Source organism: Zosterops lateralis (genome assembly GCF_965231275.1).
Source record: "Zosterops lateralis genome assembly, chromosome: 17".
NCBI lineage: Eukaryota > Metazoa > Chordata > Aves > Passeriformes > Zosteropidae > Zosterops > Zosterops lateralis.
In genome coordinates this window covers 8,766,092-8,780,391 of record NC_139777.1, presented here as the reverse complement: position 1 = coordinate 8,780,391, position 14,300 = coordinate 8,766,092, and the positions used below count along the sequence as shown (strand labels likewise).

Sequence of the window (14,300 nt, the reverse complement as noted above, 5' to 3'; positions counted from 1 at the left end):
ACCAGAAAAAGATGCTTCATTAGTGCTTAAGAGAAAAGTGTTTTGTTTTCATGACAACTAAACATGACAAAGGAAATGTACCAGATGCTCTGCTAAAAACCCACAGCATTGTCCCTCTCCAAACTGAAAATAAACTACTGCTTCTCCTTTCTAAGCAGCAGCAGGGATAACTCATTTTTTACCAGACACAGCCTGAATATTTCCCATGACTTGAGACCTTTCCCCATGGGGTGGTTTTACCCAGCCATGTAGCAGCACTGCAAGGATGTGTTCTTTCCAACAAAGCCATACACAAGGATACCCAAGCTGAGCACTCAACTGATTTTTACTTACAAATCTGTAGCAACAGAGTCTTACCTGGGTCTAAACAAGTAAATTTGCAGCACTCCTTCGGGTCTTTGCGATATTGCTGACAGCCCTGGGGCCGCTCACACAGAGCAGCTACACACATCTCAGGTTCACCGTTGTGACACGTGCAGCTCAAACAGGGATCATTCCCTTTGGGAGTGAAATAGTAGCCTTCATCGACAATGTTGTCTTTGATATCAACACAAGTCTGGCCTAGAACAGAATGGCACATCAATATCCATGGAATCCAGTTTAATTTGTTGCATTAAGTGGTTTGTAAACATAAGCAGACCACCAGTTAAAATCCAGACCTTCACATTAAAGAACTTGGAAAAGGAATCTCCAGGAGTGGGAAAGATAATGGATGGTCTCCAGGGACACAGAGATGATTTTCAGCTCACTGACAAGGTGAGTTTTAGGTATTTCAATTGACACACTTCCAACCATCATCTCCAAAACAGACGACACCAAGTGCTCTGAGAAGCTTAACCTTCACTGCCAAAGCCTGCTGCAGCTCCCTTCCTTTTTCCTGGTATTAGGAAAAGCTGCATCTTTTCTAGACCAAATTTGAAGGCCTTTGAACAGGCCAGGACTTAAAAAGAGAGCCAGGAAATAGTACTTCCACTATCCTAGCAGCATCCTGACCCCTGCCCAGCAGGGGAAGTTTAGCCGCCTTTTGCCCACTGACCTAAAGGCAGGGGCCAAAACCAGAGAGAGAAAACAGTGCTGGGACCTGGCAGCTGGAATGGCTGCTCAGGGACGATGGCCTGTCCCCTCCACCCTGTGCACAGATCAGGGTCCACTGGGAAGCTAAGACTGGAAGAGAACTGAGAAGGTCTCCAGCTCAATCTCTGATCAAAGCAGAGTAAGCCATGACATACGAATGGGTTGCCCAGGGGTTTATCTAATCTGGTCATGAAAACCTCTGAGGAAGCAGCTGCCCTCTCACAGTCACTTGCACCCTTCATGACCCTCAAAGTTAAACAAGTTTTCTCCTTGCAAAGAAGCACCATCTTGATCAGGTAATGTTTAAGATTACCTGATAATAGTGCAAATACCTCTGTTGGTACCAAGGCTTTTGGAGTACAGGAATGCAAGATACAGAACAAAAACCGATTTTTTTCCACTTTTACGACAGTGAGCTCCCACTTATCTTTCCGTTCTAGTTCAAAAAATTGGCTGGAAAGAATTTAGTAGAATTTGCTATACGCAAAATAAAACAGAAATAAGTGTTTCCTCATTTTTATGTTAAATTAATTACTTAAGAACAACATTTACTAATACAGTATTAAAAAACAACACAAAACAAAAAAACAAACCCCCAAAAAACCCAAAAAAAACCCCAACCCCCCCCCCAAACAAAACAAAACAAAACAAAACCAAAAACAGAAAAACCTCACAACAAACAAACAAACAAACAAAACCCCAACAAACTTTTTTGCTCAAGTTTACTTTGGGGCTGATACTGCTGCCGAATGATTTTTTACTAAAACTCTGTACTGTGTGACAGCCACACATTATGATGCTCTAACTTATTAAAATCAAGCACAAATATGACTCCACCATTTGTTTTTTTTTTTTTCCTAATTCACTGGGTAAAAATAGAACAGGTAATGAAACAACTTCCAGCTACTTATTATATGCATATTTAAACACACAACACAGTTAACACTGAACTTACTCCTTTTGCAGAGGAATGAAGATTTCTCATAGCAGTTTTCAGCATACCAGCTGTGTAAACCTTGGTGCCGGATGGTAGGAAAAAGGAAACACTGGAGCTGGGCACAAAGAACGTTTTCCTTTTCAGACATAGCCGGACCAAAGATAGGGTCAGGGGGTAAAAACACTTCTGAAGAGCCTGCAACAAGATACGGTGGCATAAGCAGCCTGTGGGCATGGAAAGCTTTAGAGAGGCTCTGGAACATCACTCACTTCATGCACATCAACTCCAATGCAAAGAGTCCTCCAGCTTCAGCTCCCATTAGCAGCACTGCTCTGGGGGAAGGCAAACAGCTGGGAGAGAAGGGGTGACTCACACAGAAAAGAGGCTGCTGTTTTCAAAGTACTGGGTAATTCTGTCACTGAACCAGGAGAAGTGATACTCCAACATCCCCACAAATGCAGCTTCAAAGAGCCCCATGCGGTTTGCCTGACAAGAGTTATCCATCTCCTCAAACCACACTGAGTTTGGTCACATTGCTACCAGTGGAGCAAGAACCCACACAGCAATCCTGTGCCTGGCACCCCATGCACCCACCACTGCTTCTAAAGATGTGCATCCACACTGCAGCCCCCGCAGAGCCGTTCCATGTTTGGAGGGGGATGCACCAGGGCATCCACAGTTTGGTCTTTTCATCACGAAACACCATCCTGGGAGCCTCCAAACAGTACAAAAGGTGTTGAGGGCATCTTCTGGAGGGTTTATGTTCCACACGTCACAAAAATCAATTAAAATTTTCAAACTATGGAACCCTAAATCACTTTTCAAGCAGGTATTAGCAATTCAGAGTCTGCCTCAGTACAAGCCTAAGAAAACTTCCTCACAAACTACTGAATGTTACTGTCTACTTTATTTCCTAGAGGCATCTCTTTTTTAAATATAAAGCTTGAATACAGAAGATTAGATGGTATTGAGAAGGTTTAAATTCATATAACGCATCAAATTAAATAAAACTAATGATCAAGTTAGGATGAGTTTTCTGTAATTCATGCCTCCCTGTTGTGACCACTCTGTCAGCAGATGGCAGTGCAGTCATCTTCCAAAGAGCAAAGAAAGGTCCTCCTTCTAAGGAGAATCTCTGGACTCATGTGTCAAAGGAAGCATTTTTCAAGACCCAAGTGTTTGAAAATTCTGATCATGATTATGTGTCTGTACCTAAAGGAAAGTTTTCCTTCCAGATTTTCCATGGAGACTGAAAACTATGCGTGAGAAAAAAACTATTCAAATTAGTTTAAAAACGCTACACTGGAATTCACAGTGCTGATGCCTATAAAACAACACCTTGGTTCTAAGTTTTTCATTACCTAAACCAGTACAGGAATTACACAGGCAATTGTACACCTAAGAGGTCATATTATGACTTTAACAAATCTCTCAACTGAATTAGCTAATAAAAAAAACAAGGTGTAGAAACATAACTTTGCATTTTCAGCAGAGCTGCTTGTTTTGCAATTGAAAGGCTTTAGCCAATGATGCCCATCAAATTCATGTTCAGTTTTTCACATAAAATGAGACATATTTCTGTGATTATGCCAATTCTAATATGGTTTAAGTAAACTACCTGAAATACTTCAAAAAAAAAAATCTGTGTAAATTCTGAAAAATTCAAGTAGTGAACGGTTGTTTTAGTAGCTGCCTTAGTAGTATATAAAATTCTACCAATTTTTAAAAAGCTAAAACCTCCAAACATGCCACACTAGTCTGCAAATACTACAACCAGGAAATCAGCAGCTCATCTAAACATCCACCACAAAGAATAAGAAATTACAGAGTAGCTTCCTTTCTCTCATCTTAGTCAAGGGGAAAGCCCACATAAACTGACACATGTTCTTTCTATGCCAGCGTGAAAACCCATAAAAATTCTTAAACTTTAAAGCAGGATGTGTGTTGAGTATTAAACTCTCCCACTTCTACCCTGCAAAAGGAAGCAGTTCACCTGTACTATTTCAAGACTATCAGTGAAAGAAGTCATGTTGTTCTTGCAAATCATATTCATGCTTTAACACAGTTTCCATGGGCACTGAACTTAGCAGTAATTTCAGAGACTCACCTTTATAAGCTACTTCCCAGTGCCCTTCCAGAGAGTGATTTCGATTGGTGATCACATACTGATATCCCACCCAGAACCTGCAAACAAATTAAGTTACATTCTAAAGACACAGGCCAAAAACACACCAACAAATTAAATTACACAGAATTTTCTAATGTCTTCATATGTAAAAGCTAATTTTCAAAATAATCAGAAGACTTTTTCCTCATCTTTCTGGCCCATACATCAGCAATGTAGCGAGACTACAGCTGAGGAACAGAGGAAAATACTTGAGAGACTACTTAGTACTTTTCTAGGTTTACAAATTATAACTGACTTTGACCTTTATTTCTACTCAGAAGCACCACCTTCTTCTGTTGTCATGGCAGCACTTCAGTATCTCAAACCCAAAAATCAAACAGCAGCATCCAGAAGTCAACTATTTCGGAACATAAACAACTTAGGTCAGACTGTTCTCGATCAAACCATTTAACTCTCCAGAGACAGAAGTGCACCATTACTCAGCCACTCCTGGTGATCAGTCACAGCAGCCCATGAGTGACAAAAAACCCACACACAGAAAAAGAAAGAATTGTTTGTTGTCAACAGAAGGAAATATCTAAAGCTACCCAAACACGGTAATTGACACTCAAAATTATTTTTTAACTTCATTCAAATCTCAAAATTTCTCTTTGTTAGAGCTACTAGTACTTCAGGAAATCAGAATCTCGTTGAAAAATTGAAATAATTATTTCTAAACAAGGTAGTGCAGCAGCAATCATTGTTAAATCCATCCTCCCCAATGCAGTTCAAGAATACCTACCTGTACATTGCTAAGACAACCTGAAGAGAAGAAGACTCTGCTGATAAAAAGACTCTGGGGAATTGAATTATCTCTTCATTATCTGTTAATATTAATTCAAACATAAACTGCAGATGGGGCACTGCCAAACAGCCAACCAGCACATTCATCTGATGGCAATTTTACCATTACATTTTCAACCCAATCACCAGTATTTGTACCACACAGAAACCATCCTCTGCAACACCAGATCTTTGTCCTTCCTACTCACCTTTGCTGATCCTTCCTGACAAATGTATTTTCTTCCAAGTCCCACTCCTGTGCCAGGATGAACCTCAGCTCCTGGTCTGCAGTGAAGGTGGCCAGGGATCCGTTCACCCGCTGACATGTCTGCACGGCGTCCCAGTAGTTCTCCCCATTTAAATACACCCTGTAACAGCTGGCCGTGCCCTCATAGTGGTGCCATCCTGTTGGGCACTTTCCTAGGAAACATGAAGAATAGAAGGGAAACCATTCCCCCCAAATTAGGATCTTTCAGATAATGCATCTTCATCAATAATCACAACTGTCTGCACACTTCACCTCTGCAGGAGGAGGTGCACACATCACAGATCCCTGAAATCTTACTCTACTACAGTTCCTCATAAATGCTGATTTTTTTTTACATGTTTTTAAAAAGATGAAGCTTCCAGTACAATTCCACCACACTGTCACAGCCTTTAAAATCTTGAAGTAAGACTGACCATCTACTGTTGAAGACATTTCCCTGCACATCTTTATAAAACCAATACATTTGATCAATCCAAGCAAAAATAAGCAGCACAAAAACCCCAGAGGTGGCCAGTTTAATGACTGTGTCTTTCTATTAGGTGATTAGCAATACATCCAACTTGCTGTGAAGTTTTCAACCTACTCTTACAGTCTCAATAGAATTCACATAACCCTGCTCCCAGAATCAATCATTAAAGACAATAGGAGTACCAGGGAAATTCTTGGTGACTTTGGAAAAAACAGCACTGTAAAGCAGATTTTTAGGAAGTAAGAAGGTGATGGTGTCAACTGCTGCCCCTGCTTTCTCTCAATTAACTCAACTGAGGGAACCTGAAATTAAAGCCTTGAGGCTTTTCTGGATGAAACAGGCCCATGGGCTTTTGACTGACATTCTTGGAGGTGACAAGTTACCAATAAAAAGAATCACAGGACAGGAAGATGACATTTAAAACAGATGTGAAATATGATTTTAGCATCTGCACAATGCAATTTGCATTACCTAAGAAACTTTAAATTCAGAAACTCTTTTCTGTTCATTGCAATTCACACTTCTGTTCTCAAGCCTCTTTATTCGGCTTTCTATAAATGCAATGAGTTGTAACACAAAATTGCAACTCTGGTTTCACAAAAAGTGGATTAACAGGGACACAGCATTCTTCGCATGTACTGGTCTGCTGTATAAATCACACATGACAGACAGAAATGCACAAACACTTGATTGTATGTCAAAGTTGGTCAAAAAGCTATGACAGAGAAAAGACTATCAACTTTTCATTTAAAAAATGGCATAAATTTCTAAATTAATTAGCAGAAAGATGGCCCAGATTTCCCAGTCTGCAACTTACTGCTAAAGCGGACAGGCTGTGCCACGTTGACAGTGTGGAAGCGGGTGGTCTCTCCTCCTCTCCCTCGAATGTGCCTTGAGTCCACATTCTCCTTCCCATGGTAAGTTTGCTGGTCCCCTGTCAAGCCTGAGGATCAGGAGGAATAGTTAGTATTGCTGAAAGATGCAAGCAAAGGCAGATTTCATTTCATTTCATTCAACTTTCTCTGGGTTTTAATTCAAGACCTATGTGATACATCACTCAGGGAAGCAAAGATGGCAGGTCCCTGCAGGAACACCTTGGCCATTTTACTCAGCAGGTAACTGAAACACTTTCAATTGAAAAGAAACAAAGAGCCATTACATGAGTTGTGCAGGGTAAACTAAATATTTTGGCAGATTCTCAACAGCCTGCAATTGTACACAGGGCTCGCTGCTCATCATTCCAACTGCTGCAGCAAATGCATCATCCCCGGCGCATTGTATCTGTTCCTGTTTACCGAACAACCCACTCTCCAGCTGCTTTGTTCCTTAGCTGTGTGTTCAAGGACATAAGACAACTCCTCCAATACATTTTCCAACACATGCCCAGAGATGTAGGATGTAATTAAAACCAGGAAAGGAGACCCATCTTCAGCCAGAAGAACAAGGCTTTTTATCCACTCTCAAGCTTGTAAATGAAAAGTTAGTTGATGACTTATGAAATAAACCCCCACACCCCCTCATCTCAGGGTCGGGGTTAACAGGTGTACGTGACAACCAGATTCAATAACATAGGGAGAACACGGTGTAAGATGTTATGCAAGAAAAGGGACTGGAGGGCTCCATGGAATAAATAAAGAATGCCCAGTTCAGCTGGAGGCACTGCAGGGTGGGCCACGGCCAGCAAAACCAGCAGGTTCCTAAGGAGAAAGGCTGGCAAGGTGGTGGAGAGAAACCTTAGAGAAAGATGGAGATGGGCACTGAGAAAGATTAATGTAGAAACAAGGGATTAACCTTGAAAAGAGAAAAATTAAAAACCCAAGAATATAAGCATTGTTAATATCAGCTTGTATGTTACTTAATTCTTACTACTAGACGTTAGTAAAAGTAATAGGGTTTAACCAGCACAGAGCTATGCAGACACTCATTTCTATATAAAAAATCTGCTTATTTTCCTTTAAAGCTGATTAGCTCCATTTAGCCTCGCTAAACCAAACAAACTAAGTCATGAGCCCAAATAAAGAGAACCTGCACAGTCTTCTTCAACACGTTTAATCACATCTGTTTGAAATAAATACGAAACCATGTCAATAAAACTTTCTCTTTTCGTACAATCTTTGGAAAGCAAGAGGTCCACAGAAATTCCATAGTAATTTTAACCCCAGTTTCAGGCTCTTCAGTGCATTACCTGGGGGAAAGACCTCCACAAGACCCAACACCAAACAGTGTGCTCCTTGGAACAAATGTAGGCACTGATGAGCACACAAAAATCCCTAGCCAGAGCCCAGGAACAGCAGAGTCGTTTTGCATTCATCTGGCTCTAGCATACTGAGTTTGCCCCGGGTTAATGGGATAAGCAAGGGCTAGTTAATTATCATGTTATCCCAGGAATTACATGTCTACAGAGAGCACCCATTAAGAAATGGCCGTGCATAATACACTCGCAGGGCCTTACAGGAATAAAGCAGCAATTCTAGTGTTCACTATTAGAATATGCTATCTATCACAAGCAAGAACTCAGTGCCAAGAAATTCAGAATGTGTACATTTCAAAGGAAACAAAATTGTAAAAGAATTTGACAGTGAAGATTACTGATTTTTTATTACTTTAAAGGCTAATCTATTTTTAGTTGTAGAAGCTGGTTTTAATCCTAATAGTTCAGTAGAACTATTTACACTATGACTTTCAGAGTGATACTGAGACACTAAAAAGCAAATCTTCAACTATAGAAAGACTTTAAAAATAACACTAACTAATGTAGAATGCTTTATCAAATTCTACTGAGCTCGGCATGGGGAGCTCTATTTTCCCATGGCATTAAATGGTAACAGCTAAACCCAAAGAACCAGTCAGAACCAAACACATGAAGAATCAGCTCCCTTTCAGAAGTGAGAGCAGATGCAGCACCATATGGCTCTCTTGGTTTGAACTGACAGGTATTTGCCAAGGAAGATTAGAGTTTCCCTTGTAATGTAAGCCTTCTCTCCTCTTTTTTCAAATTATTATAAATTTGCAATTAAAAGGCTGTCAGGCAAAGATTTTGGGAATAGGTATAGCAGTTTTTTACTAGGGATATTAAAAATGCAAATATTGTAGTACAAAATAAGCAAATAAACAAATAAAGAATCTTAGGGAAAAAAAACTCTGACGGAGTCAGAAATACATATTGATGCCTTGTTAGTCAGGGCATTGGAAACAGTCTAAAGTAAGCTTTTTTGGAATGGCAGATATGATTCTTTTGGAAGCAGAGATGATCTTGTGAAGCCAGGGGTTTCAAAGTGGATTCGGTCCTCTTTTGGGAGTCTTGTGGGAACACCGAAGTGCATGGTGACAATTGCAGCTCTTTTTTATTTAGGTGGAAATGGTTGCTCTTCTGCTCTCTAGTAGAGCATCTCACAATAGGATGATGAAACGTGTTATGCTATTGGTGAGCTTTGATGGTGCGTTAATAAAAGATATTCTCATGGGGGAAGCGGAAGGCTGAGCAGAGATAAGAGACAATTCCTCTCTGGGTTTTTAACAGCTGGCTTGTTATCAGAGAGGGCAGTTACTTCCTTTTTTCTGGAGTTACAACAGAGAAGAAAAAAAAAAAAAACAACTTTTGGCCATCTTTTTGATTCGGTCAAGTACTCTTTAAGTATCCAACCCTTAGTTTCTTTGGTAACTTATGGGGAAAAAATTCTTTAGAGTAAAAAAGGAGCAAACCTAACCCCCAACAATGGCTGACCCTCCGCAGCTAAACACAATGCCTACGAGGACTTAACAATTTATCTCCCCCAGGAATAAAACAAAAGTTCACAGCTTTTAACATGCAAGGTTAAGGAAGGGCTACACAGGCTAACATCCTAAATCAACAGAATTTATGCCAGATGCTTTGAAAAATAGCTACACAGATCCCACACAGAGAGAGCTCCCTCAGTCAGCACCCAGGAAGTGGAACTCGCTCCTTCCTCAGCATCTGCCCTTGTCAGCACATTCACTGCTGAAACCAGCACTGAAGTGGCACAAAGCAGCCACCACTAGTCACTTCTTCAAGCACAACACTGTCAGCTGCTTAATAAACTGGTGCTCCTCAAATATTAAATCGCTTCTATTTGACCTGAAGATCTGTCTCCTAAGAAAAGCAACAACTGCAACGTTTTCCAGAGCAATAAAGAGATGCTAACAAGCCCCTCAGTCACTTGACTGCCATGAAAAGCTGCTGCATATTCTGGTGGCAAAGGTGTAATTGGACTGGATTTCTATTTTACTTTTACAAGACTCTGAGGAAGAATTTTCCATGTACTTTGCTGTTCCTATGGCCTTTTTACATGTAATTTTATCTTTAAAAAGAAATTAGAGTGCCATGGACTCATCTTCAGATAGCAACTTAATTCAGAAGGTCAGAACCTAACCATGGCTGAGTGTTTCACAAAGGAAAGGCCATCATTTTCAATGTTTGCACGCACACTTCGTATCCTGAAAGGGGTGAAATTTTACAAGATCAGTTATTTTACAAGACTTTATTCTTCTAAATACTACAACCACAGGCAATAAAAGCAACAGTGGTATTTTTACTAGCCCAGACAGATACAGATCTGTTTCCTTGACTTTATATAATTAGTCCAGAAATGTCATTTGCTGGCTAGTTGGTGCAGAAAATGAAAAAATGGGTTCAAGGAAAAACTCATGAGGCACCCTCTGAATATTAGTGTGGTGAACATAAGCAACCCCCAATCTGTTTCCCAATGGATCGAATCACAATTAGTACTCACCCACCTCCTTCCAATTCACAGCTGCCATCTAATTCACTCCAGCACAATTATAGTCTAAGTACAGGGCTAGACATCAAGAGGAAGTTGTCCAACAGTGGTGATTCTGTGACTATTTGCAGTTGTTTAAAACTTGAAGCTACCAAGTCACAATGGAAGTGTGCCGTGCTGATGGATCTTTCTATCTTTTGGAAAACTTCTGTGTCACAGATGTCAAGTCACTCAAGCAAAACCCTTCATAAGGATGGATGTACTACGTCAAATGATGCCAAAATTAAACTGCTTGTGAAGCAACCAGGTCTTGCCATATCTTATTAGTCCCAAAACTTGAGTTGCTCCTCTTTAAACACACAGATTCTCAAAATTTACATAAAAGCTGCCTTGTCCCCTAAGCTTCAAATTTTCTGACTAGCATATTACCTTCTGAAAGCTCAGAAAGCTTCTAATTCCATCTGGTAATTTGAGAGGTGAGAGAACTTCAAGATTAAGTCCCGTTCTGTGCCTCAGTGTTTGGAAATATAGTTCAGAAGCTCCTAGAGAGGAGTGATTCTTCTCAGATCAAGCAGCTCCATGCTGGGTGTTATCAGCTATGTTGTGCTGGACATCAATGCCAGGCAAGAACAGCATCCTGCTGTGCTGAGTGCAATTCAAGGAAATGGAATGGCAGAAAACAGCTTATAATTAAAACACCACAAGGTAGGGTAAAAAAAAAATAAAAAAATAGGAGTTCAGCAAGGGCTCAGGAAAGGTGTGGAAATGCTCAGACGTTTTTATCATTAATACCTAGCTTTTAAAAAGGAGATGTACTAAAATGTGCATAAATGTCAAGAGTCACTTCAACCATACAAAATATCCTTGGTGAAACAAAACACAAAGCTGTTCTTGATCACTTCAAAACATGTTGCTCCAGCTGCTGCTTCATCAGAAGGCAAAGATGTAAAACTGATATGGAGAGGATTTGTGAAGGGCACTAGAATTCAAGACATCCATTTTCATTCAGAGGCAACTGAAAAAAACATCAAGCCTGCACTTTGGGAAACACAGCCAGACTTATGCTGTTTGGGAAACACACAGTTATACTAAATCGGACCCTGCTCAGCCTCCTGAAAATGAGTTAGACCAGAAGGCCTGCAAAGAAGGTCGGATATCTGCAGAAGCTCATCTGATATTCTGCAGGAAGCAAAGCTGGAAGTCCAAGAAGCAGCAAAAGGTGAACTGTAGATCCCTTCCCTCTTATGGGTTTAAATACAGAACTTTTATAAAAGGGGAAAAAGTTACGTTTCTACTTTCATTGCTTGTGCAGAAACATGTAAGAAAGTGATCAGAAATAACAAATTCCCATATGTAAAAGTCCTTGTTTAAGATATTAGTGCCTTTCTCTACCATTTCACGGAAAACTCCACTTTGGGAGAAACTATATTTAGGATCAATTACTGTTGACATGGAAGAGTCCATCAGCTTCTTGAAGCTTCACTGCTTATGGAGAAGCAAGTCACAGGCACATGCTACATAATAAACCCTCCCAGCAATTTTTAGTATTGCTCACAAGAGCAAGCAGCCCCTGGTTTTAGTCTAGCAGAGAGATGAATTGAGGGGAATCACTGCTGCACAATCCACTGACACATGGGTGCATTGTGGGAAGGGCAGGGGGAACAATTTGCACATGGCAAATTTGGGACTGAAACAAAATCAATATTTTAAAGGAAAATGGTCACTATGATAAAAGACAGTAAGAATAAAAAAATCTATAATGACAATCTTCACAGAAATATAGCAAAAAATAGGCATCTCATACACTTATTCAGATTGTTAATTAATTAAATACCTTACTTGTGCTCTGAAAAAATGCCAGAAGAAATTCAAACAAAAAGTCTTACAATCTGGGATCTTGTTTCTACTTTAGCCAATACCTGATTACCAAACTAATTTATTAATTATGGATCTTCCTCTTTTAATAGGACCTTTGTTACTAATACAAATGAAATTAGACCTAAAAAAAAGGTGAATCAACAGTGGCAAATAACTTTCAATGGCTTTGTAATAAACCGTCTGAAACACCAACATGACTAAGTGGTCACTGAAATACACTTTTAACAGCACCACAAAAACCATAATTCACTGCCATTGACTCTTCCTAGTTGCTCATGTTGGAGAGTGCCATTAGTGGCTCAAAGGCTGAAGATTAACAAGCTTCCCAACTACATTCAGGGCCCTTTCTTGCACCCTTTCTTTTCATGCTTCACAGAGCTCCCATGCCTTTTAATTTCAAGACATTGTAATTCTCCAAGTTTCACAAGTCCAGGTGGCTTCACTAAGTAGCTCTTTTACTCTTCAGCCTGCCTTTATTCAAGGAAAGAACTTTGTAATTAAAGTATTTACATTAAGCTGAATCATCACACAACTGCTCATCTAATCCAAAGGTAGTTTCTAAATTTAAAGCTGCATCATTTCTTCTTCATTCAGTGGCCAAAGAAGAAAGTGGCCACTCCTGGGTATGACTATGTTACTATTATTAGCAGCATTAGCTCCCCAATCCATGTCCCAAGACAGTCTCTCCTGTGACTCGTCACGTATGTACAGCTTTCCTCAACACAAGCACACTGTGCTCTTCCAAACTCATTCTGTCCTCAGGTTTACTCTCATTGATGCTACTCCTCTTTATGCTCCAGCACAGCATTCCCAGGCACATCAACCTCTCCTTATTCTTCACAGCTCTGAGTAACTTCAACACCCATTGCAGGGCACGATGCAATCCCACCAACGTTTTCTTACAGGTAGAACAATTTCCACATCCTACACCAGTAGTTCTTGTTCCTCTGGTTTGCTGCCTGCACTCCTCACATTACTGTGCAAATAGCTCACTTCTTTCACAAACACCACACCTGCTTTCTGACTGTTTCACTGAGAACAGTCTTTTCACCAATTACTTATCTAATTACTCCTCTCATCAAGTGGAACACTTTCCTTCCCTCTGCTGTCCAGCTTTTTCCCTCTGCTATTTACAGATGTTATTCTTCTCTTCCTGCACACACTCACTGGTGGTCAATCAAGTCTCTCCCACATTTCATTTCTTTAACCTTCAAGCTCTTCTCATCAGGTCAGTCTAGACAGTCCAGTGAAACCTGCACCCCAAACACAACACCACAACCTAGGTATTGAGAAATGTTACTCCCATAAAATCCTCCTCCTAGCCATACACCAAACACTCTTTGGAACTCCAGACTGTAGCCAACATCAGCCTGGTGCACACTCCAGGCAACAGCTTAAGGTGCTGACTAATACATCAGGAACAGGAGAAGATAAAAATACTTTTCTACTAATGTGGAAGTTCAAATCTTCCCACAACCAAAGGCTTCAGTGCTTTTTGAGTAAATCCAAACAGGAACATCACTTTGCCTTCCCCTAGCCACATTACTATACTACATTATACCACACAATTTGATTAGGTCCATACCTTTTTCACAGTTGGACAAAGTTAGCTAAGAAGGAAGAACAACAGCACAGCTATAAAAGCAATTTTCTTTAGGACATCCACATCCTGAAGAATATCCTTAAATAGACTATCAGTGGCACAGCTTAATTTTCAGTGTCAAAACAAACTGCCAACTCTTTTTCCCCTTTGCTGCACATTCACACACACAAACTCACAAAAAGTTTCTTAAAAGAGCAGTGACATTCTTTTAATTATCTTTACATAGTACACACTGGGGAGATGGTTAACTCTAGCATAGTTTCAAAGTTTGAGTGTTAGAGAAATAAATCTAATTCCTTTAGCTAACATGAATATTTAAGAGTTTGTTGCTCTATAACATCAATGTTACTATTTTGTAGCACCTCTAAAATAGCTGAGAACT

The 14,300-nt window shown here is 40.1% G+C and overlaps 1 protein-coding gene across 2 annotated transcripts in view; it reads right to left on the bottom strand.

Moving 5' to 3' along the window:
* DGCR2 (DiGeorge syndrome critical region gene 2) overlaps nucleotides 1-14,300 on the bottom strand; it is a 59,137-nt gene that overhangs the window by 7,960 nt on the left and 36,877 nt on the right. For both annotated transcript variants that reach the window (XM_083873915.1, XM_083873916.1), the window contains 5 exons: nucleotides 6,516-6,641; nucleotides 5,171-5,381; nucleotides 4,119-4,195; nucleotides 2,030-2,206; nucleotides 358-561 (listed from right to left, as the gene is read on the bottom strand). In XM_083873915.1, coding sequence (XP_083730041.1) covers nucleotides 358-561; nucleotides 2,030-2,206; nucleotides 4,119-4,195; nucleotides 5,171-5,381; nucleotides 6,516-6,641 — 795 coding nt within the window. The remainder of the gene's footprint in view (nucleotides 1-357; nucleotides 562-2,029; nucleotides 2,207-4,118; nucleotides 4,196-5,170; nucleotides 5,382-6,515; nucleotides 6,642-14,300) is intronic.